We start from the raw sequence: 24,273 nt of genomic DNA, 5'->3' as shown, positions 1-24,273 counted from the left end.
GGACTAGGCTGTGTAGCCTTTTAGGCAACGTTGCTTGCTAGAATACGTAGTGTGTCCTGGTGAAGGGCTTTATAACATGCTACACTACGTAGTGTGCTAAGCGTGTGTCCCGGTGCAGGGCTGCGTAGCGTGCTAGGCTACGTAGCGTGCTAAGCGTGTGTCTCGTGCAGGGCTGCGTAGCGTGCTATGCTACGTAGCGTGCTATGCTACGTAGCGTGCTAGGCTACGTAGCGTGCTAAGCCCGTGTTCCGGTGCAGGGCTGTGTATCGTGCTATGCTACGTAGCGTGCTAGGCTACGTAGCGTGCTAAGCCCGTGTCCCGCTGCAGGGCTTCCTGTGGGACCTGCTGCCCCGCGGCTACTGGAACGCCTTCTGGTTCGGCCTGAGTGACCAGCACACGGAGGACGTCTGGACCTGGGTGGACGGGACCCCCCTGGTGGGCGGGTGAGGAGCCTGGGCGCCACGTTGGGGACGTACTCAGGGACAGCGACCGAATGACAGATTACCACGTAGACGATCATACAGGACGTATTGCCATATCACCACTTTAAAAATATATAAAATGAGACGTGATCATCTCTCAATGTTCATCTCTCTCTCTCTCTCTCTCTCTCTCTCTCTCTCTCTCTCTTCTCTCTCTTATATATATACATATATATATATATGTATATATATAACCCCTTCCTGTTCTTAATATTTGCGTGATGCTTTCTGCTGACCGCTTCTGATTTCCTCCTCCTTCCTCAAAACGTGAGGAGAGGAACGGCGAGTCAGCACGAGCTTGAGTTCACGTTCTTGGCATTCTTGTTGTTGTAACCTCCCCCCCTCCCTCCATGCCCCCTCCTTCTCTAGGTTCTGGGAGGAAGGGGAGCCCAACAACCACAACAATGAAGACTGTGGCTACATAGTGAAGACGTTGAACCTGGAGCGCGTGGCCGTGAGGAGCTGGTACGACGCGCCCTGCTACATGTCCCTGCCCTTCATCTGCCAGAAGGTCCTGTGAACCGGCCCCCCCATTGCCCCAAAATCACACTAACCCGCTCCCACTGCCCTAAGCCCCCTACCCTAATGCCCCTACCCTACCCCCATTACCCTACCCCTATTACCTTACCCCTATTACCCTAATGCCCCTACCCTACCCCCATTACCCTACCCCCATTACCCAACATCACACTAACCCGCTCCCACTGCCCTAAGCCCCCTACCCTAATGCCCCTACCCTATCCCCATTACCCTACCCCTATTACCTTACCCCTATTACCCTAATGCCCCTACCCTACCCCCATTACCCTACCCCCATTACCCAACATCACACTAACCCGCTCCCACTGCCCTAAGCCCCCTACCCTAATGCCCCTACCCTACCCCTATTACCTTACCCCTATTGCCCTAATGCCCCTACCCTACCCCCATTACCCTACCCCCATTACCCTACCCCCATTACCCAACATCACACTAACCCGCTCCCACTGCCCTAAGCCCCTACCCTAATGCCCCTACCCTACCCCCATTACCCTACCCCCATTACCCTACCCCCATTACCCTACCCCTATTACCCTACATCACACTAACCCGCTCCCCCTACCCCTATTACCCTACCCTACCCCTATTACCCTACCCCCATTACCCTACCCCTATTACCCTATCGCCCCTACCCTACCCCCATTACCCTACCCCTATTACCCTACCCTACCCCTAATACCCTACCCTTATTACCCTACCCTACCCCCATTAGCCCCAACCCCCTACCCTAACCTTACTCCTATAGCCCCACCATCACACTAACCTAACCCTAGACAGGGTTAGTTAAGGTGTAGGTTAGACAGGGTCAGTTAAGGTGTAGGTTAGACAGGGTTAGTTAAGGTGTAGGTTAGACAGGGTTAGTTAAGGTGTAGGTTTGACAGGGTTAGTTAAGGTGTAGGTTAGACAGGGTTAGTTAAGGTGTAGGTTAGACAGGGTTAGTTAAGGTGTAGGTTAGACAGGGTTAGTTAAGGTGTTAGGTTAGAGATTTTTGAATGAAATAATCAAAGCACAAATTATCCAATACACGATTTAAAGGCCAGAATGGGTTTCTATTTGACCTTTCAGCATTATGGCTTATCCTTATAAGTCGATTTATTTGTTTTAATTCCTTCTTCAAATACAAAATGTGATTTTTATGCAAACGATCATTACAAAAAGCAATGATTAAGTGATTATCTTCCATCTTTTGCATTCGAAGCCTTTGTACATGTCTGTTCTGTCATATTAAAATCTGAGAGTTATAACCATCTTTATACTTTATTGTAAAGAACAAGGTCAGCTCAAACTGTTGTGCCTCGTTTCCACCGAGCAGTTCGGTTCGGTGCGGCACGGTTCGCTTATATCGGTGTTTCTGCTGCCAAAAGTAGGGTAGGGTCCCAAATAAGCGTGCGGCTTCTATTCTGAGCACTCCTCCGTTGGCGACCACGCCGTCTGAAAGGGTGCCGAAAAGTTGGCGTTACAAAAACCGTCCGTTGATTTGTCGACAGAATGTTCACTTCCGTGCGTCAGGGGGATAAAAACAAACCACCCCAAACGACCCCTGGGGTCACACTCTGATGGGCCACAGGATCCGGTGGAACAGCGGACCGCCAAAACACTGTCTGACATCGTAGCGGCCTGCAGCGTCAGAGAGGGTGGGGACCACTGATCTATACACTATGGCCCAATCCCATTTTTACCTCTTTCCCCTGACCCTTACCCCTCCCCCTTGTTTTGAAGGGTAAGGGGAAGGGAAAAGGGGTAGAAATGGGATCGGGCCTATATATATATATCCAGATGTTAAATATCTACCGGTGTTTAGTAGTGTAGAGCAGATAGCTAGAGGAGGATTCTACATGGAGGTGTCGAGTAGTGTAGAGCAGGCAGGTGGAGGAGTATTCTAAATGGAGGTGTTCAGTAGTGTGTGTGAGCGGACAGGTACATGTGCTGTGTTCCGATATCTATACTTCCATGAGTACGCTTAAACATAGTACATTATCAGCCCTCACTAAGTTTGCAGATTTTCAGATATCAGTGTCGTTCCAAATCCAATACTCCGTGGTGCACTTAACGGAAATTGATCGCGACTGCTATGGAATTTGCATGGAACACTCTCAAAATGGATTGTGGGTCCTTCCATTCTGTCGGCTCCATGGATCCATTAAAGAAAGGTCAGTGGATTAATAAATGGCGCCCATTCATTATGAAAACTGCTCAATAGAGCTTGTAGGTCCCGCCCCTTCTGGTAGACCCCATGGGACCCATAAGATTGTAAAATATGAATGGGTTTCAATGCAGAGAAAGTAATTATTTTCTGGTCCCAGTCTTTATATGCCCCGGATTACACATGTTGTTTGTGAATTTAACTGATAATTTTTAATGCAAAGAAAACTACAATTTATCGCAAGGAAGTTTGATAATGTTAGGTTTTGTGTGAGCTCTGGTACAGACTGGCGATCTCTCTGCTCCACTTCACCGCTTTTTTCCAAGTGGAGGATATCAGCATCGAAAGAGGTGAAAAACATTATAAGTCTGGAGTTTCAGTTAGGCCGATGGGGAGATTGTCAGTCTTGTCCAAGCCAGTCGCAGGGAGCGTGAAGTCTTTTTAAATTAAAATTGAAATTATAATTTCATCACTGAGCACTGGTGGATTGCGGAAATAGGCACTGCTCCTGGAATGTAGGTCTATGTGTAGCCGGAGTCACTTGGGAAACCACCACTGCAAAACAGGCCCACCGGCCAAACACGCCCATTGCTCTGCCAAACACGTTCATTGCTCGTTGTTGGTTGTTGGTCCATGGTTGCTATGGTGGCCATCATGGGGGAGAACAATACGCAGCGCTCCATTCACTTTGTATAGAATGCAAACAAACTTAATAAAAACCTTGCAACAAGAATAGGAGCGCGCGCCAGGGCAGGGGCGTTTCTAGGTTTCTGAAACATCCGGGGCTTAGCCCAAGAGGGAGTAGGACAAGTTTTGTTGTATACTTTATTGCGCATGCACATTTTTTTTCATTATGCTTTACCTAAATAAACAAAATAGCTGCCCGACTGCTGCTTATCCCCAGACATCTAAAGTTCCGTTCAAGTTATTTCAGAGTAAAATGAATACAAGTGAGACAGACCTTACATTATATCAGGGGTGTCAAACTCATTTTCACAAAGGGCCACTCTATGATGAAATGATAATCACACTAATCCAAAAAGTAAAAACAACATATCAATGAATATATTGTATACAACCTGCGTACAGGGTCATATAGGCTAGGTTTTATTTCAACATTTTGGGGGACAAATTATAGGTGGGGGGTATGGGGGTGCTCCCCCAGAAAATTTTAAGCGTCCAACACTTAATTTCCTGCATTTTGGTGCAGAATTCAGGATCTATCTGCATTCTATCTGTGTCTTTTTTATAGTGGAAATATATTTTTTTTATTTTTTTTTTTCTGTGAAGGAAAAGACAACATTCAGGTTCCTAAAGAAATAACTATTATGGAATGTAATGCAGTAAGGCTCTCAGGAATCCTGGATTTTTCAAAAACTTTCTGTAAATTGAAAACATATCACATGTTTTGGGTATTTATTTTTTCTGAATCATGACTCAGCGCCAGTGTTAACTATTTATGACACTTAACATTGGTAATGAAATGACAGCCACCATTGGAATTGAAAAGGGTGGGCAGCTAGCTAGTAAGATAAATTGTAACTTAAGGCAAAAGTTGGACAGAAATCATGTTAGCATTCATCCTTAGACACTTGACACAATCAGTCATCAATATTGGCATGCTATTTAGCCTCATTGGCCTATTTACAGCCCACAGAAAACTGACATATTTTCTTCAATGCAAGTTCATCAATTCATGGCTTAAAATCTTGAGCAGTAGAACAGAAATTCCTACAGTAAGATACGCAAGAGTCCTAACAATTGGGAGCATGTGCGACGTGCGGATATGGCACAGGCTCTGCATGACGCAAAATAAATAAAAATAAATAAAAAAATAATAATTTTTCTTTTTTTTCTTTTTTTAACAAAAAAGATTCAGGGATAATCAAATTAGATCCGGGGCTTTAGCTCCGAATAAAACAGCCTAGTGACGCCACTGCTCCAGGGACCGGGGTGCCTCCGTCCGTTGACTGATCCCCATTGACTTTGAATGGGGACGGACGCGCAATGCATTGTGGATGCGATGCATCGCCTTCTGAGTCCTTTGACTGACGGTGCAGTGGGCATGACGCCTCGTGCCCACTGCACCGTCAGTCAAAGGACTCAGAAGGCATGGCTGACGGATGGGGGAGGTTTCCAGGGTCGTCAAGCCACAGTGCTTAAATTTGCAAAACAGCGCAAGACTGGACCCAACGTTTGGTTACAAACAGCTAGGTTATAACAAACTTACAATCCTTGTTGGTAGAGTGATGGTCACTCTACAGATTCACGGCTCCCCTACCAGCTCGCCTCCGCTCCAGAAACGCGTTCTAGTAGGAAAACACAGCGGTAGTTTGTTGACGCATGTCAAAGTATCAGCTGTATTTTCCCCTTTTTCAAGTCAACCATGTTAAGTAAATTATAACTTACGAGGAATCCTTGTTGGTTGATTCCTAGACGTCCTCCAGCGTCTCAGCTCCTCCATCAGCTCTCTTCAGACAGAGTCCTGGTCTGGAACAAACAGCGGAAGTCTTGCTTCTACGTGTGGTAAAACAGATGTAGTTGTCTGGTATATTAACAAACGCCGGTAGTTTGTGGTAGCAGTATTCTACGATAAGTGGCAGTGAGTGTGATGATCACTACAGCAGGCTCCATCTACCCCACGACAGACGTCCTCAGCTCCTCCACCAGGCAGGGCCTCCATCAGCTCCTCCACCAGGCAGGTTCTTCAGCACGGCTCCTCCATCAGCTCCTCCATCAGGCAGGTTCTTCAGCACGGCTCCTCCACCAGGCAGGGCCTTCAGCACGGCTCCTCCATCAGCCCCTTCAGCCATGGATTCCTGGTCTGGTTACAAACAGTTGGTCTCAGCAGTAAATCACCTGGAGACGCAACCCACCCCCTGCATCTGAGGTTCACTTGTAAAATGGAAGATGAATTTAAACATATTTGAACACTTGAGTTAGACAACGTCTACAGATTGACCCATTCAGCAATTCATCCACAACGGTCGTAGCAGCACTCGTAACAATAATAGCTCATACGACTCCTACATAACCCCGGTATGAATTAACTAAAATCACAGCTTGGTACAGATTTAAAGTCTTAAGATGATCAAAACCAGACCTAAACTACTGAGGATTTTAGTGTTTCAGATGAGCTTGGTGATGGTTACCCTCTGGTCCGGTGCTGCAGGCCCCTGGTCTCCAGCCTCAGTCTCCGGTCCATCCTGGCACCACAAGCCAGTCCCCAGCCTCTCAGCCTCGCCTTTCAGCTACAGCAGCAGGCTTACATCAGCATTTGCCTAACAATAAACTTATTTGACTCCGAAACCGAGTTACACAATTAATTTAACGATTTTTTTATAACTCAAGGTTACAAAAGACTGGAGAGATCAGACATGAGCATCCCGTTTTGGGAATGAAGACAGAGCAGTCCACTAGTTTAAAGCAGTGGTTCAGCCCATGCATTGAAACTGACTCACACACCAGAGCACTGACCTGTTCTGGAGGACTTCTGACAGGAGGTGGAGGTCTGGCTCTGGGTGAGGAGGTGGAGGTCTGGCTCTGGGTGAGGAGGTGGAGGTCTGGCTCTGGGTGAGGAGGTGGAGACCTTGGGACAAACTAAACGTTACCTTTTTAACCTTGTACAGTTCTAGAGTTTCTTCTACTGTGACATGTAGCTTTGTTATTATCCAGTTGGTAACTAAGCACCAAAGTTGTCAGTCCATTGGTGGGGTTTAACTCCAATTAATGACACCTGATATTTAGAACGTACAAAACCTGAAGTAACAAAGAACACTAAGCAGTATCGATATTAAATCAAATATACTCAGCCATATTCAGGTGCAGGGTTCCGTTGAAGAAATGCCAAATTGTCATCCACCTTGAAATGATTTTCAGCCTTCACTGATGGTCAGAAATGGGCCCACAAGTAGAACGCTGTTTTGTACGCAGCGAGAGTCCCGTCAACGTGGTTAAAAGTATGGCACAACAGTCGGAAATTAACATATTGTACGATGTACGCATCAGTATGTATTTAATATCAAACTTAAGTTGTTTAAGATAAGGTGCAACAATTCCCAATGGAAACCGACTGAAAAGTAGTTTGTTGGCAACGGTCGAGGTTACGCAAATACAACCCAGCACGTTCCGCCAGATACCCTCAGGGGATTCCCGTCCAACTATGGTTGGTTCTTATGGTTGTCAAGCCTACAACGTTCTATGCAAACCATTGAGACTAAATCAAGTGACCTCACTCAGAACCTTCCACGGCGGGAAGCACAAACCGTCTGACTGGAATCCGAACATTCCGGCCGGAACCAACCAAAGAAAAAACAGAACCAGCGCCTCACCTTGAGCTGAACGGAGGAAGATCCTGAAGTCCAGCGATGGTCTTCCTTGAAACACAGCCAACAGACTTACCTTGATGTGATCTGTTTGTTGCTGTAGGTCATTGCTACTATTCAGTGTACCTTTACATTATTATGCACCCAGTGTGTACTCAAAGTTATCACTCAAAACGTGTGAAGAACTGAACTACCATGTACTACCCACAACAACTTTAAACCTCAAATCCTTGCCTAAAAACAATGGAATCATTCAACACAAAACTGTGTCTACATTTTACAATAAACAATTATCTAGATCATTCAGGGTAAAAACCATAGAGAGCAAATCTAAACGTTGAGCTCAGAGAGAGCCGACCATAACCCTGCAACAGCAAATCATGCCAGCCAGCCAACACATGTACAGATCAAGTGAGAAGTGGGCATTTGAGAGAAAGGACTGCCCATAATAATATTAAGTAATAGTAAAATGAAGCCCAAGATGGTTGAACTATTCAACCATCTTCATGGGTTAAAGATTTACAGAAGAGACTTGACATGCAATTGTTTTCTAATCACCTTTGTCTGCTCCATCTTTACTTATAAAACTCTACATCTCCATCGCTATAGTGTTGCATCCTACTCATGAGGGTGTGGTCTGAGTGAGCAGAGATGCGTGCTGGGATACAGTGCTGTCTGAAGTCTTCAGTTCTATAGACAGCCCCTCAGGAGAAACCAAGTGTTTGAGAATCTGTCGTGACATCAGTTACATGAGCTGGAATATTCTTCAAGATGGCACCAGGATTCTCAGAGGAGAAAGGCCAAGAGGAGGATGTGAGGGTTCTTCCTCTCAGCCAGTGAAACACAACAGCGGTCTTCATCAGAGTACCATGGAACACTTTGAAACGTTCTCCTTTATACAACTTGTAGCCCCAGTGAAGGTTTCCTTACCTCCTCAGCTGAAGAGTACAACTTCAGATTGAAGAGCGCACTAGTTGGAGTTCCCAGATCGGTTCTGATTTAAGGGAACCGATCGTTCAACTAGTCCTGTACAGCAAATACAGTTCAGCCTGAGAAGACGTGCAACTGAGAGCAAGACAAGATCCACAGGGCTCTCCATCAATCCAGCCAGGTAGGAAGATCCACCTCATTACAGGTCTGAAGGTCATCTTGAACATCCATTGAGGTTCCTTTCCAACTTCAGACTCTCCTTGTGGAATTCCTATGGTGTCCATCCTCCGTTGATCCTGATTGCTGTAGTCCTAGTTTGAAGTCGCTGATCTGAACACGCCGCTTGCATCCTTTTACACTTGATTTGGATACTCTCCTTCCTGCCCAGTGTGTAGGATATCGCTCCGGAGCGTCGCTCAGGGCTCTTCATGTCTACTGGAGGCCTCAAGTAAATGAAACTGTTCCTGAGGAGTCACGATGCCTGGAGGGGACTGTTGAATGTGTTCCATGGTTCTCCGTGTCAGACTGATGTTGTGTTTTAGTTGTTGAGATGAGGAGCCCCCTCATCTCCCCCACCTTCTGAATCCCTGTCTCCATCTTAAAGATCCCATGCCATTCTATTTTATGATGCTTTAATATAGGTATTAGTGGGCCACATACACAGTATTCAAAGACGTCCCCGAAATTCAGCCGTGGTGCAGAGTTACAGTCACTCCGAAACTGTCGCACATTGAGCTTCCCCCAAACGCGCTGTTTCGGTGGGTGTGTCAAGGCAGGTCAAGGAGGGGGGTGGGGGTGTGGCCCTGAGCAGCTTGTAGCCACTACCATGCGCTCTGTATACGGTGGGCGTGTCAAGGCAGGTCAAGGAGGGGGGTGGGGGTGTGGCCCTGAGCAGCTTGTAGCCACTGACAGTACCATGCGCTCTGTTTACGGTGGATGTATCGCAATGGCTCGTAGAAACCCATATTATACATAGATATCTATATCATATAATATATAATATATATTATCACCTGGCCCTGAGCAGCTTGTAGCCACGGTACCATGCGCTCTGTTTACGGTGGATGTATCGCAATGGCTCTTAGAAACCCATATTATACATAGATATCTATATCATATAATATATAATATATATTATCACGGCCAAAAGCTGTGTGAGCCTCCAGACGATAGGTTATTATGAATCTCAAACGACCGCGTCTACTTCAGATTGATGTGGAAGTGGTAGAACCAGTCCTTTGTGATTCATTATATCGTCTGGACGCGCACACAGCTTTTGGCCGTGATAATATGCATTATTTGATATAGATATCTATGTATTATATGATATTATTTAGATATAGAGCAGAGCTCAAGGACTGTAACGCAAGTGTTGTACACTTCCTTGTTATTTGGATAACCGTTCTGCTGTTGGTGTGATGGCGCATAACATGTCGGACTCTCGTATCTGGTATTTCTACAACGAGACTCGTAGTGGGGGTTATCTCAGCCATGGTTGAGAATGAATTGGGGGAAAGGAACTTTGGCTTTGACTCCCTGAAGTAGGCTACATGAACCACGACATGGAGGAGAAAGGGATTGTTGGCCGCGAATGTATCCCGCTTGAGCCCTGCTTCCCGCCGCCTCGGCAGCGGTCAGCGCTAATCACCGCATCCTGATGCCGAGGCGGTGGTCCATCGGCAGCGAGGCTCCGGCGGGAGACGACCGCGGTCAACAATCCCTTTCTCCTCCATGTCGTGGTTCATGACTTCAGGGAGTCTAAGCCAAAGTTCCTTTCCCCCAATTCATTCTCAACCATGGCTGAGATAACCCAACTACGGGTCTAGTTGTAGAAATACCATAGACGAGAGTCCGACGTGTGATGCGCCATCACACCAACAGCAGGTTATCCAACGGTTATCCAAATAACAAGGATGTGTACAACACTTGCGTTACAGTCCTGGAGCTCTATATCTAAATAATATCATATAATACATAGATATCTATATCAAATAATACATATTATCACGGCCAAAAGCTGTGTGCACGTCCAGACGATATAATGAATCACAAAGGACTTCGTCGGGTTCTCCGACGTCTCTGGTTCTTCCACTTCCACATCAATCTGTAGTAGACGGAACCGCGCGCTGCCTGCTGCCTGCTGCCGGCGCGAGGCACCACCGCCCGGCTGCCCGCTGCCGGGCGGTGGTGCTTCGCGGCGGTGGTGCCTCGCGGCAACCGGCGGCAGGCAGCATGTCGCAGTTCATGTAGTTCGATGTCGTTCAAAATTCTGTAACTAGCCTGTTACTACGAACTAAGCAACTACCGTACACGTATTAGCATTTAGCACTAGCTCAATCACGACTCCTTCAGAATTCTTGTGGGTGGTTACGAACCAACCAAGTGGGCAGGTCCATGAATAATAATTTGACAACGCTACGTCACAGTGTCACCTTATCCAGATCGGCTCATTTCTTCTGCCTTTTTCCTTTCATTGCCTATTGCATTCAGCAGACAAACTGCATAGATTTCAAACTTACCACAGCTCACAAACTTATTCAGACCTATGTTATTTAACAAACAATAGGAAAAATGTGATTTTAATGGCATGGGCTCTTTAAAGAACATTCCAGTTCATGTAACTGACGTCACGACGGTTTCTGAAACACTCGGTTTCCCCTGAGGGGGCGTGTCTACAGACCTGTAGAATTCAGACAGCTCTGTATCCCAGTATGCACCTCTGCTCACTCAGACCACACCCTCCTCAGTACAGCAACAATCATGTGATGAAGATGCAGAGCTCAGGAGAGTAGCTGGAAAGAAGACTGACGACATCAGTACCCAACCCATTACTCCAGCTTATAACAATAACTTAGAACCTGTAACCATTTTAACAAACCATTAAAACCAACATAAACCAAATGCCTAAGTAAACCATGAACCAATAAAACATCCTTACTACTCAGATCAACCTTCAGCTAACGGGTTAAGCTAAAATACATCAATGTGCCCAAGAGTAATGAGAAACTAATGACCTACAGTTTGCAGTTCATCTTCATGGTTAAGTTTGGATACTCACAGAACTGCAGTTAAATATCCATGATAGATCCTTGAAGGAACGAACAGTTTCCTCATTATTGTCCGCAAAGTTGGGCACCGTCCCACAGTTCAACATTTACTATCTCCATTAAATCAGATAAATGAATCCCAATACAAATTCAGGGCTTTTGGGATCATCCAACTTTTAAATAATGTTTAACATAATAAACTAAACCAGCTTTTTAATATAAGTTATACTAATTATTTGACGTCATTAGTCAAGAGTGATTTACTTCTTACTTTGAAAGGTTTGAAAGTTTTGTCTTTTAAATGTTACTTTCAGGTACAATTATTACATTTTCAAATGAGAGTTAAACCACCACAATCCCTGATTTCCTTCACACATTATCAGTGATTTATATTCAACATACAAGTCAACGCAGTTGTGCTTTGCTACACATTTCTACTCGCATCAGGTCCAGATGAGATGCTCCTCTTTACCTCAACAAGTCTTCAACCTGTGACACAGGAAGAGAGGACAAATATATCACAACAGAACTCAACAGAACATTACACACACGTTTCTGGGAACACAACAACATACCGTGTTTGGGAGACGCTACACTGCCAAACAGTGGAGGACACTAACAAACTGTCCGTTTCCTTCTTAAGTGAAACGCACCAGATGCAACCAATTAACCAATTAAGAAAACCACTTGGCGCGCTTGCTGCGGCAGGTGAGCTAATTACTAAAACTCAACAAAGGCTTGGTGCTCTCTGGTCACCTTGGTAACAGTGAGAGTCTATTTCAGTGAGCGGATGTGGACAGCAGAGGGCGATGTTTCCACACGAGAACATCTGCTCTCCATTGCAACCGTAACTTGGCAGCATCCTGAGAATGAGACCAGAGAGTCTCATTCACTGGTTAAACTGCAGTCATCGCCCACCACCACACACGTTAACACACACACACACACACACACACACACACACACACACACACACACACACACACACACACACACACACACACACACACACACACACACACACACACACCATACAGACCCACACCATACAGACATACACTAATACACAACATAGATACAAACCATATGCACACACACACACGATAGATACAAACTATACATATACAAGCACAAACCACAGGTAGACACCATATAGATACACATACACACCATAGGTACACACCATATAGATACACACCATCAAATTAAACACACAAAATAGACCCACACCAAAGATGAACTTAATATAGATACAAACTATATGGATACACACAAACACACAAACAACAGATACACTCCATACAGTTCTGATCACAACAGAACTTTACACACACGTTCTGGTTTCTGGGAACACAACAACATACCGTGGTTGGGAGACGCTACACTGCCAAACAGTGGAGTGAACTTGGCAGCATCCTGAGAATGAGACCAGAGAGTCTCATTCACTGGTTAAACTGCAGTCATCGCCCACCACCACACACGTTAACACACACACACACACACACACACACACACACACACACACACACACACACACACACACACACACACACACACACACACACACACACACACACACACACACACACACACACCATACAGACCCACACCATACAGACATACACCAATACACAACATAGATACAAACCATATGCACACACACACGATAGATACAAACTATACATATACAAGCACAAACCACAGGTACACACCATATAGATACACACCATCAAATTAAACACACAAAATAGACCCACACCAAAGATGAACTTAATATAGATACAAACTATATGGATACACACAAACACACAAACAACAGATACACTCCATACAGTTCTGATCACTAAATACTACTCCTCCTTCTCTCTTCTCCTTGTCCCCTCTAATCCTTTTCTCTCCTTGCTCCCTTCTCCGTCTCTCTTCCTCGCATATCGTTCTGTATTTTTATTGCCTCTACTCAAGGGGGTGGATTTTGTTGGGGAATTCTAGGTTTCAGAAACATCCGGCCCTTGTGAAGCCCCATGTGACCCGGCCAGAGGAAGGGCTCTGACCTCTGACCTCCCACCTGGAGCCCCATGTGACCCGGCCAGAGGACGGGCTCTGACCTCTGACCTCCCACCTGGAGCCCCATGTGACCCGGCCAGAGGACGGGCTCCTGATCAACTCTCATCATCACATCACTCATCATCACCGAGCGTCGTGTCCAGGAATGTTTTAATAAAGTGCTGAGAGCAGAACGCTGGGACTCCTGTGAGCTCATTACACAAAACATACACAACGCCTTTAGCTTCATGTTAGCTTCAGTGATAGCCACCTCGGAATAGAGCGCTATCTAGAACGACCTCACGCTCTAGCCTCAACGTCAATGAGACCAACTGGAAATACAAGCCGGTATTAAATTAAACTGTTAAGCTGGGATTCTGAAAATATAATTTCAGTTCCAATGAACACTAATACAATATTACTATCACTAAAGAATATTATCACAATATTACTATCACTGATGAATACTGTTATAATATTACTATCACTGATGAAAACACTTTTACAATATTACTCTTCCTGATGAACACTGATACAATATTACTATCACCAATGGATGTTACCACAATATTACTATCCCTGATGAATACTGTTATAATATTACTATCACTGATGAACACTGTTATAATATTACTATTGTCAAGTTCTCTCCATTTTTTGTGCATTCTCCACTTGAACGCGATTGGTGCGTCCACTCAGAGTTCCTTCTGGGTTTCACTCAATAAACAAACTGTCTCCTCTTTATCTTCTTTTATTGAAGCCTCAATTGATGGTCAGTTGGAAGTAATTCAGTTGTTAGCAAGGTGAAAACAAACAAAAAAAAACAGAAAAAGGAAACATTGATTTCACAATGTGAAATCAAATGCAAATGATACCATTATTTCCCTTAAATTAATTAAAGTGTAAAATAAATTCTCCCACTGTTTATCATTCTTAATATTATTCAGGGATTTTTAAACCTAAACTTACAGTTCTAAATATAAATATATATAATATTATATAGGTCATGGACCTACAGAGTGGCGAAGTCACGCCCCTTCCCCCCCCCCCCCCCCCCCCCCCCCCCCCCCCCCACACACAACAAAAACCAAGGGAGGAAGTCTAACCCTGCGTTCACACCAAAAGATGCAAAAAAGTTGACGCGCGTCGTGATCCCATTCAAAGTGAATGTAGAGACGCGTTGCTGCTTTGCTGCCGCAGCATTTGCTGCCGTTTTGACGCGCGTCAAAACTTGATTTGACGCGCGTCAAAACTTGATTTGACGCGCGTCAAAATCTGATTTGCGGCGCGGCATGCCCGTGCCCGCTGCCGGGCACGGGCGAAGGGCGCGTTCACGTATTTTGCGGCGCGTCAAATGCTGCTCGAGTTGAAATATTTCAACTTTTGACGCGCCGCAAAACCTTTGCCGCGCTGCAAACGTGATGACAGCCAATCAGCGTTCAACAGCGTTGCCACTGAGGCGTTGCCACTGAGTGACATGCCGTAACAGCCAATCAGTGTCACTCCCTTGGAGTGACCTTGAGTTCACTACCTGATCCTGATCAAACCGCTAAAATGGAGGAGAAGATTATCATTGCAGTTTCGTCATACCCGGTGATCTTCAACACCACCTTGGCAAATTATAAAGACCGGACGGTCAAGACCAAGGCTTGGCTGAAGGTGAGCGAGGAGGTCGGGCTAACTGGTAAGTCTTTTTGAATTTACTTTAAAAGTTACTTTATTCCAGCTATCAATTGAACCAAGCTAGTTAGTGAGCAGTCATTCAACTATGTGTCCCCACATCACGACTCACTACAATGGGTGCCCGGTCATTCAGCTATTCGGCACCCAGGCTCTGGAACTCCCTCCCCCCACACATAAAACAGTCAACCTTCAAGTCAACCTTCAAGTCACAACTCAAAACGCACCTGATCTAACTGATCACTGTTTTGATTGTTTGTTTGTCTTATTTTGTCTTGTTTTTGTTTTATTTATTTCTTATTTATTATGTTTATTTATTTATTTATTTATTTTTTCCACAATGTCTTGTTGTTGTTTTTTAAATGATTTATGATGACTATATGCTCTGTAAGGTGACCTTGGGTGTCTTGAAAGGCGCCTCTAAATTAAATGTATTATTATTATTATTATTATTAACAGTTCAGTTCGAATTACACAGCGCAGGCTTTTTTCTTGTCAGAGGAGGAATGCCGACGACGGTGGAAGGTCCTGAGGGACACGTACCTCAGGGTGAGACGCAGGGAGGAGGCAGGAAAGAGGAGTGGGTCAGCAGCAGGCCCGTTGAAGACTTGGAAGTACTCTGCAATCCTGTCTTTCCTCGGCCCATTTGTTACTCGAAGGGAGACCAGTAGCAATATGGTGCTGGGGGTCGAGGTAGACGGGATTGCAGAGTACCCAGTCGAGGACCAGGGTTCAGAGGCAGCAGCAGGGACAGCGAGTGACCTAGGAGGTTGGTCGATAAGCGAAGACACACATGCACGCCCATACACAGCATGATTTGTTCTATAGATTGATAACTACCTCTTGTCACCTCAAGATCTAAGCTGTGAGGAGCCGGAGGCTGCTGCTGCCTCTGAACCCATTCCACCACCACCACCACCAACTGCTGCTGTCACCACTCCTCCTATTGCCCCAGGTATGTCATTTAACATGAGAGAAATTACATTTATTTTATGCTACACTTCGTTTTATGTGGTCATAAGGGTCCCTATGGTATGTTATGAGTATGACTAGTTATGTACTCATAGCCTTTCATGTTGAATGTATTTTGTCTGTTACCTGACCCAAAAATGTTGTTTCCATTTGAAACAGTGAGGACACAAAACAGAAGAAGGGAGACTGAGATAGAGACCTTACTGCTGGAGGTGCTGAGGAAGCAGAACACACCTGTGCCTCCACCTGTCCTCTCAGAGGATGAGCACTTTTTAAAAACATTACTTCCTTCCCTGCAGCGATTGCCACCCAATGCAAAGGAACAAATTAAATTCCAAATTTATAAATTATTGCACGATGCAAACTGCGTTCATAATCCAGTAGAGTTTAATTTGATCAATCAATTTGGACCAGACGATGACTAGGTTGTGGGGTGACAATCGTTGCAGGGAATGATCCATGCCCATTTTGTTCGTTTTTTTTGTTTACGCACACACACACACACACACACACACACACACACACACACACACACACACACACACACACACACACACACACACGCGCACACACACCAATAAATTATTTTTTATACCAAAAATGTGTCTCCATAATCTTTATTGAATGGCCATTTATGTTGCTTGAGGGAAATGTTGCAAATTATTTTGTGCCACAGATTTTGGGGTCCAAGCAACTTTGTTTAAGGTATTTTTGTCAGTTATGTTGTGCCCTGCTCGTTGAAGAGCACAACCAAGAACGGGAGGTCCACGCAGCAACAGTTAAATTAACGTCACATTTATTTAGTAACTCGAAAAAACCCACAAATCAGCATTCTGTAGTGTAGAGTTGTGTTTACAGTTAAACTAAACTATGAGTATGCTAAAGGGCTAGAATAACAGCCCCAAACAAAACCCAGTTGGGTGCCAGGCAGCACCAGCCTTCCAGGTGGGAGAGCGAGAGCGCCATGTTGGATTCCCCCCATCTTCTGCTTCTTCGGCCTCCTGCAGGTGAGTTCAATCCCTCAATGAGGTGGCCAGCCAATCAGCTTCCCTGGAAGAAGAACAGAGGCCAGCAGAAGGGAAGCAAGACGGCTGAGGACTGTCACAGTTACCTGATTACAAAATATAAACTAACATTAACAAACTTAGTTAATAATGGCATATTACTGTTGTATGCTAAGGAGACATTCTTCATTAAGTCAGAAGATCACTGTCAATAAAGTAATTTCAGGAAGTTTGCTCAATAGTAATGTGTGGGTGGCTCTTAAAAGAGCCGTTTTGGGTGTGCTGGTGCGCTACACGTTGTCTTGCCATGGGACGGTTCCCTCAGCGGAGAAGTAGGACTTGAAGGCCTCCCGAATCCTGATGGCTTCCCTCGCTGAGTTGTTGGCAGCAACTCTCCGTAGACCTGGCAGTGGGTCCACCTTGCCAACTGGGATGTTCCCCCTCAATGCACTTGGGGGGGTGGTCCTCCGCATGAAGTTGTGGAGAATACAGGTAGCCTTCACACACTTCTCCGCAACCTCAACTTTGACCTCGAAGGCACGCCTGTAGACCCTCCACTGGGAAGAAAGGATCCCAAAGGCATTCTCCACAACCATCCGAGCTCGGGACAGACGGTAATTGAAAACCCGGCGCTCTCTTGCCAGGTTGCGACCAGGGAATGGCCTCATGAGGTTTTTCCGCAGTGGAAAGGCCTCATCAGCCACGAAGACATGTGGCTGTGGTCCTCGGTGGTCAGCTCCTGGTAGTGGCAGGTCGGCAGGCAGTTGGAGGGTGCCAGACTGAAGGGCTGCACCAAAAGCAGAGTTGGCCAGAATCCCACCATCGCTGGTTCTTCCGTACCCCCCGACATCAATCACCCGGAAACAATATTCCGCGTCTACAACCGCCAAGAGAACAAGAGAGAAAGTTCCCTTGTAATTGTAGAACTGGGATCCTGAGTGAGCAGGGGCTTTGATGACCACATGCTTCCCATCTAATGCTCCACAGCAAAGAGGAAAATTCCACCGCTCCTCAAACCTCCCTGCAATGAACCTCCACTCATCTGCGCTGGGCACAGCCATGAAGTCCTCCACCAGAGAGTCCCAGATTGCAGTTGCAACATCAGGGACAATGCTGGAGACAGTGGAGATCCCAACACGGAAACTATTTGCGATGGTCCTGTAGGAGTCCCCAGTGGCTAGGTATCTGCAGAATAAAAAAAAAAGTGTTGTAGTGAAGATAGTATAGGTATCATACATTTACAATATTTTTTCCCCATTTATTTGTAATATATATTTTTTACAAAGGCAGGAGTCATATTTGATCAACATAATGGTTCCAGTTATTGTATTTAGCTTTCTGCTAAAATCTTAAATACATTGCACTTTCTAAAAAGCTTTTTTAACTTTGCCTTTATTTTCTATTTTAATACTAAAATGCCTTTTTCTATTTTACCCATTACTTTGCATATGTTTTTCTTTTACTTATCTAATATTTTATTTTATTGTATGACAATGTTTATATGTGAAGCACTTTGAGTCTGCCTTGTGTATGAAAAGTGCTATATAAATAAATTTGCCTTGCCTTGCCTTGCCTATTTGACTACATACTATACTATTGTCGGCAGAGGATAATAATAATGGTAGTGTCTACCATGGAAACGCCTGCTTGGTGAACCTGAAGTAAAATGTTTATGTTTCGATTTTTGAGACACAAATTATGAAACCACTCACCGGAGACAGATGGACAGGCGCTCTGAAGCTGAGATGGAGTGCCTGTAGTTGGTGTCCAACCGAGAGATCCTAGCACCGATCCTAGCTAGCAGGTCATCAAACTGGGCCGGAGTCAGCCTCAAATAGCGCTGGAAGCGTTCGCCATCCAGACGGAGCTCCTGCAGAAGACGGTGAAATTCACCGAGCTCTGTACGGCTCCGAATGGTCTCATGAACCCATAAACGACGACGAGCATTCTGACGTCTCTCCCTCTTCCACAACAGGTAAAGAGATATGATGCTCGTAATGTCGGCCATGGTTGTGAATGAATTCAGAAGCACCGCGGGAAAAACTTGCCGTTCCGCGAATCTTCACGCGCTGCAAAACTGCGGCGCAGCAGAAGTTTTGCGGCGCGTCAAAACTTTTGCGGCGCGTCAAAGCTTTTGCTGCGCGACGCGCCGCAAAAGTTTTGACGCGCCGCAAAACTTGATTTGACGCGCCGCAAAACTCAGGCGTCAACGCGTTCGGGCAGCAAATGCATCTTTTGGTGTGAACGCAGGGCAAGAATAACGGTGCGGCCACACCAAACGCGTTACTCGCGTTGGACAACGCGAGTAACGCGCCTAACCTGACGCTTGACCAGTGTGTGGTGGTTCAACGCTTCCAACGCGTCAACGCGCCAACGCAGCTAGATGAGTCCATGTCCATGCAAGTGAACGGAGCGTTCCCTCTTCGTCATAACTATCAAACCAAACATCCTTCACATTCACTGAGCGAACATTATGAAAGTAAAATGCAAATTTCTCGCTAAAAATGTTTCCATAAAGGCATTTAATGGCGTAACTATGTAACTATTTCCACCCAGAATAAAGAAAGATGTCGACCGTGGCTGCGCTGGAGTCCGAGGTAGGAAACCCAAACGCCGCCGTGTTTGGGTGCATGATAGAGTTTAGATCGGGTTAGATTAAATAATCTCGGATATAAATAACAATAATCGGGTTAAATAACTTCACATGGTGTGTCTGGTGTGTTTCCAGCATTCGTAGTGTTGATCAGCAGATATATAGTCCGCCAAGACGTTGAGGTTGCTTAGCAATCAGAGACTCTGTCCATGCAAGTGAACGGAGCGTTCCCTCTTCGTCATAACTATCAAACCAAACATCCTTCACATTCACCGAGCGAACATTATGAAAGTAAAATGCACATTTCTCGCTAGAAATGTTTCCATAAACGCATTTAATGGCGTAACTACGTTACTATTTCCACCCAGAATAAAGAAAGATGTCGGCCGTATGCTTCTGTGCAAGCTCACTACTCTCTGCCAGTGACGTCGGGTCAAGCTCCACGGTGATTGGCCACCGCGGCAAAGCGTCACGCGTTGGAGCGTTGAAAGTTCAATTTTCTGAACTCTGGGCGTTGGTGCGTTGGGCGCGTTACTGCGTTTACGTGCGTAATTACGTGCAACTGCCGCGCCTAACGCCCCCAACGCAACGCTTCAACGCTTCAACGCGTGTACCGCGCCTAGACCAATGGTTCCCTATGCAAAAATGCCGATTTTCAACGCCCCTAACGCGAGCAACGCGGTTGGTGTGGCCGTACCATAAAGGTGCGAACACACCAAGCGCGTACCTCGCGTACCATGTACACGCGTAACGCAGCTAAAATGTTGCTTGACCATTTTGTGTCAAAAATGGTCAGATACGCGCGTACGCATACGCGCGTAGATGAGACCGCCCAAAACTTCCCCCCCCCAGCCTGTGGCTGCGTTGGATTTAGGAGTCCGAGGAAGGAAACCCAAACGCCGCCGTGTTTGGGTGGATGATAGAGCTTGGATCGGGTTAGATTAAATAATCTCGGATATAAATAACAATAATCGGGTTCAATAACTTCACATGGTGTGTCTGGTGTGTTTCAAGCATTCGTAGTGTTGATCAGCAGAGAAATAGTCTGCCAAGACGTTGAGGTTGCTTAGCAATCAGAGACTCTGTCCATGCAAGTGAACGGAGCGTTCACTCTTCGTCATAACTATCAAACCAAACATCCTTCACATTCACCGAGCGAACATTATGAAAGTAAAATGCACATTTCTCGCTAAAAATGTTTCCATAAAAGCATTTAATGGCGTAACTATGTTACTATTTCCACACAGAATAAAGAAAGATGTCGGCCGTATGCTTCTGTCCAAGCTCACTACTCTCTGCCAGTGACGTCGGGTCAGGCTCAACGCTGATTGGCTATTGCGGCGCGTATGAGCGTAAAAAGTTCAATTTTTTGAACTCCTCGCGTACGCTATACGCGCGTATATATACGCGCCTCATACGCCCCTAACGCGAGTAAAATGTTGCTTATACGCATGTGACGCGTGTACGCGCCTCATACGCGCGTAAACCAATGGTTCCCTATGGAAAAAAGGGCGATTTTATACGCGAGGTACGCAAGATACGCGTCTGGTGTGGCCGCACCTTAATATCTGACAAACATTTGTTCTTCTATTAATAATTTCTGATTAATATATTGTTATTCTTAAGGCATTTATGGAAGCATTATTCACTAATAAAACGAGAAATCATCGGCTGAACAAACGAGAACAGTCAGTTAGATCCACTGAGTTTTTAATTGCATTTATGCTTCATTAACAAATAAGACAGAAAAATATTCCCTTACATGTACACAATAAACACAAAAACAAAGGACTAAAACAATAGAAGCAGCAGGCTTTCATCAACAGGTTTGCACGTATCTTTAATAACTGAACATGTTCTTCACAAAAAAAATCAAAATTCAGTTTAAAGTAATTTACAACATGCAACATTATCCCACAGACCTCTTGGTTATTATGAATAAAATATAAAATCTGCTTTAAATCAGGTTGTAAATCAGGATTTTGACAAAAAATATATGAGTCCTGATGACCAAAACTGGTGACGTCCGAAAATATTCAAAGATTTACCATCAATAGGTATTTTATATACAATTACAATAATTAATGTGCTTAATCAACTATGGGAGATCTTATGAGAGAGAGAGAGAGAGAGAGAGAGAGAGAGAGAGAGAGAGAGAGAGAGAGAGAGAGAGAGAGAGAGAGAGAGAGAGAGAGAGAGACAGAGAGAGAGAGAGAGAGAGAGACTATGTGTGTGTGCATATGTGTTTTTTTTATGTGTGTGTGAACGTGTGTGTGTGTGTGTGTGTGTGTGTGTGTGTGTGTGTGTGTGTGTGTGTGTGTGTGTGTGTGTGTGTGTGTGTGTGTGTGTGCCGGGGCGGAGGGGGCTCCACCCCCCCCCCCCATCCATTTTTGTACAACTGACTGATCCCCGGGGCCCCGGGCCCGCTGTTTTTTTCTACAACCGACACAGCAACGCTGTCCCCCCCCATAGCCTCACCCCTGGGAGGAGGTCCTCCTGGGTGAAGGAGGACCAGAAGGTGTGGAGGTGTGTCAGTGTGTCTGAGGACCCTCCTCCACCTGGGGACACTCTGTAGAAGGACAGAGAGCCAGCAGGCCGGTCCAGATACACTCCTACTCTGGTGGAGCCAGCGGGGCGGAGAGGGAGGGCTGTCTCTGTACCGTTGTACCAGGCAACGTAACCACCATCATTACAATAAAGACTCCAGGAATTGTTGTTCTCTCCAAGCCTGCTGTCACCACCCCCTCCTCTCCTTGTGATTCCTCTGTATGTCACTCCTATAAAAACCCGTCCTTCCCACTCTACCTCCCAGTAACAGCGGCCAGTCAGAGCCTCTCTACCCAACACCTGCATCATGGAGTCAAATCTTTCTGGGTGATCCGGATACGACTGGTCCTCTACAACCATCGTCACCTTCCTGTTGTCCTCAGACAGAGAGAGTCGTCTGTGGGCCGTGTTGGGGTCCAGTGTGAGGTCACAGGCATCTGATGGAGAACCAGACATGATGAGCTGCTGAACCATTCTTCATCCTCATCATCAACATCATCACTAGTACTGTTCTCCTGCACTCTGTGTACACATACATACATACATACATACATACATACATACATACATACATACATACATACATAGGTACACATTCATAGATACACACACCTCAACAATAACGTTATGAAAACATCAACAACAATATTATGAATATATCAACAACAATGTTGTGAATATATCAACAACAATATTATGAATGTATCAACAACAGTCTTATGATTACATCAACAAAAATATTATGAATACATCAACAACAAACACCTCTCCTTGGATCCAGGACTTACCAAAGACAAGCAGCTCAGCTCTGTGATTGGCCGTGCCAGCGCTGTTGCTCGCCATGCAGCAGACCGTGTTCACGCCATCCCTCACACCTCTGACGAAGAGGAACCCCCTCTCCACCCAGGCGTCTGATTGGTTGTCTGTGCCGTCCCTCTCCAGGGGCCTGCCGTTGTGGAGCCACTCTACTGTGGGCTCCGGCGTGCCGCTGGCATTGCAGGTGAAGAGGGCCGTTTGGCCCACGAACAACCCGTGGGTAGAGGAGTGGAACTCTGTGATGTTGGGGGCCTCCCCCTCCTCCTTGGTGGGCATCACTGAACCTGAAGAAACCAGGAGGAGAGGAGTGAACGTCTACAACATGGATCTAGCGATGCAGCGTCAGACACTCCCTTCACTCTCTCCTAACACCTATGCGTTACATCCACTGTGAACAGAGCTCATGGTACCGTGGCCGCAAGCTGCTCAGGGCCACACCCCCACCCCTCTGCTTGTGAGGGCAAGATTGCAGCTTGTACATTAGCTACCTGACATGAGAGATGTTTGGTTTTTTTGTTAACAGAAGAATGAATTGAGATTTAACATCACTTCAAGTGATCTGGCCAAGACAGGCAGCAGTAGCCTACAGTCACACATAGCCTACACATAAAACATAAGAAAAATAAAACAACTAAAACAGTCGGCAGGGGGGAGGGGGGATTTCAATATCACAAGACATTTCGGGAGTCTCAAGGAGGTGGAAAATGTTTTAAGAAAAATAACTTTGCAAAAAAGTGTCTTTGATGGACATAAGGCTTAGGTGGGAGAGTGTGTCGACAGCGGGGCTGTTATCTCAATCTTGCCGTTGTCTTGAAACATCTGCATCCACGTGTATGCAGTGTGCGTATGCACGTGCATGTGTGCGTGTGTGCATGTGTGCGTGTGTGCATGTGTGTGTGGTGTGTTTGTATGCGGTGTCCTGCACTGCCCTTGTCTTGGAACGTCTGCATCAGCACGCCCGTGTGTGCGTGTGTGTTCGTGCACGTGTGTGTGGATTTTGTGTGTGTGTGTGTGTGTGTATGTGGTGTTTATGTGTATGTGTGCTATCCCTATTATTATCACTAAATCTAACAAAAACAATATTTATCATTATCATTGCTATTATTACAATAATTTTTATGTTTATACTGTAATGTAATTCTATTCAGGAT

General features: G+C 45.5%; 1 protein-coding gene, 1 long non-coding RNA gene and 1 pseudogene across 2 annotated transcripts; 2 read left to right on the top strand and 1 right to left on the bottom strand.

Moving 5' to 3' along the window:
* Positions 1 to 2,269, top strand: part of LOC115535822 (integumentary mucin C.1-like) — a 6,135-nt pseudogene extending 3,866 nt beyond the window's left edge.
* A 13,390-nt stretch (positions 2,270 to 15,659) lies between these two features.
* LOC115535823 (uncharacterized) lies at positions 15,660 to 16,566 on the top strand. The gene is made up of 3 exons (XR_003974560.1): positions 15,660 to 15,959; positions 16,047 to 16,145; positions 16,322 to 16,566. It is a non-coding gene; the product is annotated as an uncharacterized LOC115535823 (long non-coding RNA).
* Positions 16,567 to 22,195: 5,629 nt separating this feature from the next.
* LOC115535821 (stonustoxin subunit beta-like) lies at positions 22,196 to 22,735 on the bottom strand (the record flags this gene model as incomplete). The annotated part of the gene is made up of 1 exon (XM_030347346.1): positions 22,196 to 22,735. A coding segment is annotated over one exon (540 nt), but the record flags the coding sequence as incomplete, so codon positions are not given.
* Positions 22,736 to 24,273: the final 1,538 nt, after the last annotated feature.

This window comes from Gadus morhua, chromosome 22 (genome assembly GCF_902167405.1).
Source record: "Gadus morhua chromosome 22, gadMor3.0, whole genome shotgun sequence".
Classification (NCBI taxonomy): domain Eukaryota; kingdom Metazoa; phylum Chordata; class Actinopteri; order Gadiformes; family Gadidae; genus Gadus; species Gadus morhua.
Note: the sequence above shows the minus strand (reverse complement) of the source record. Positions and strands in the feature narration are given on the sequence as shown.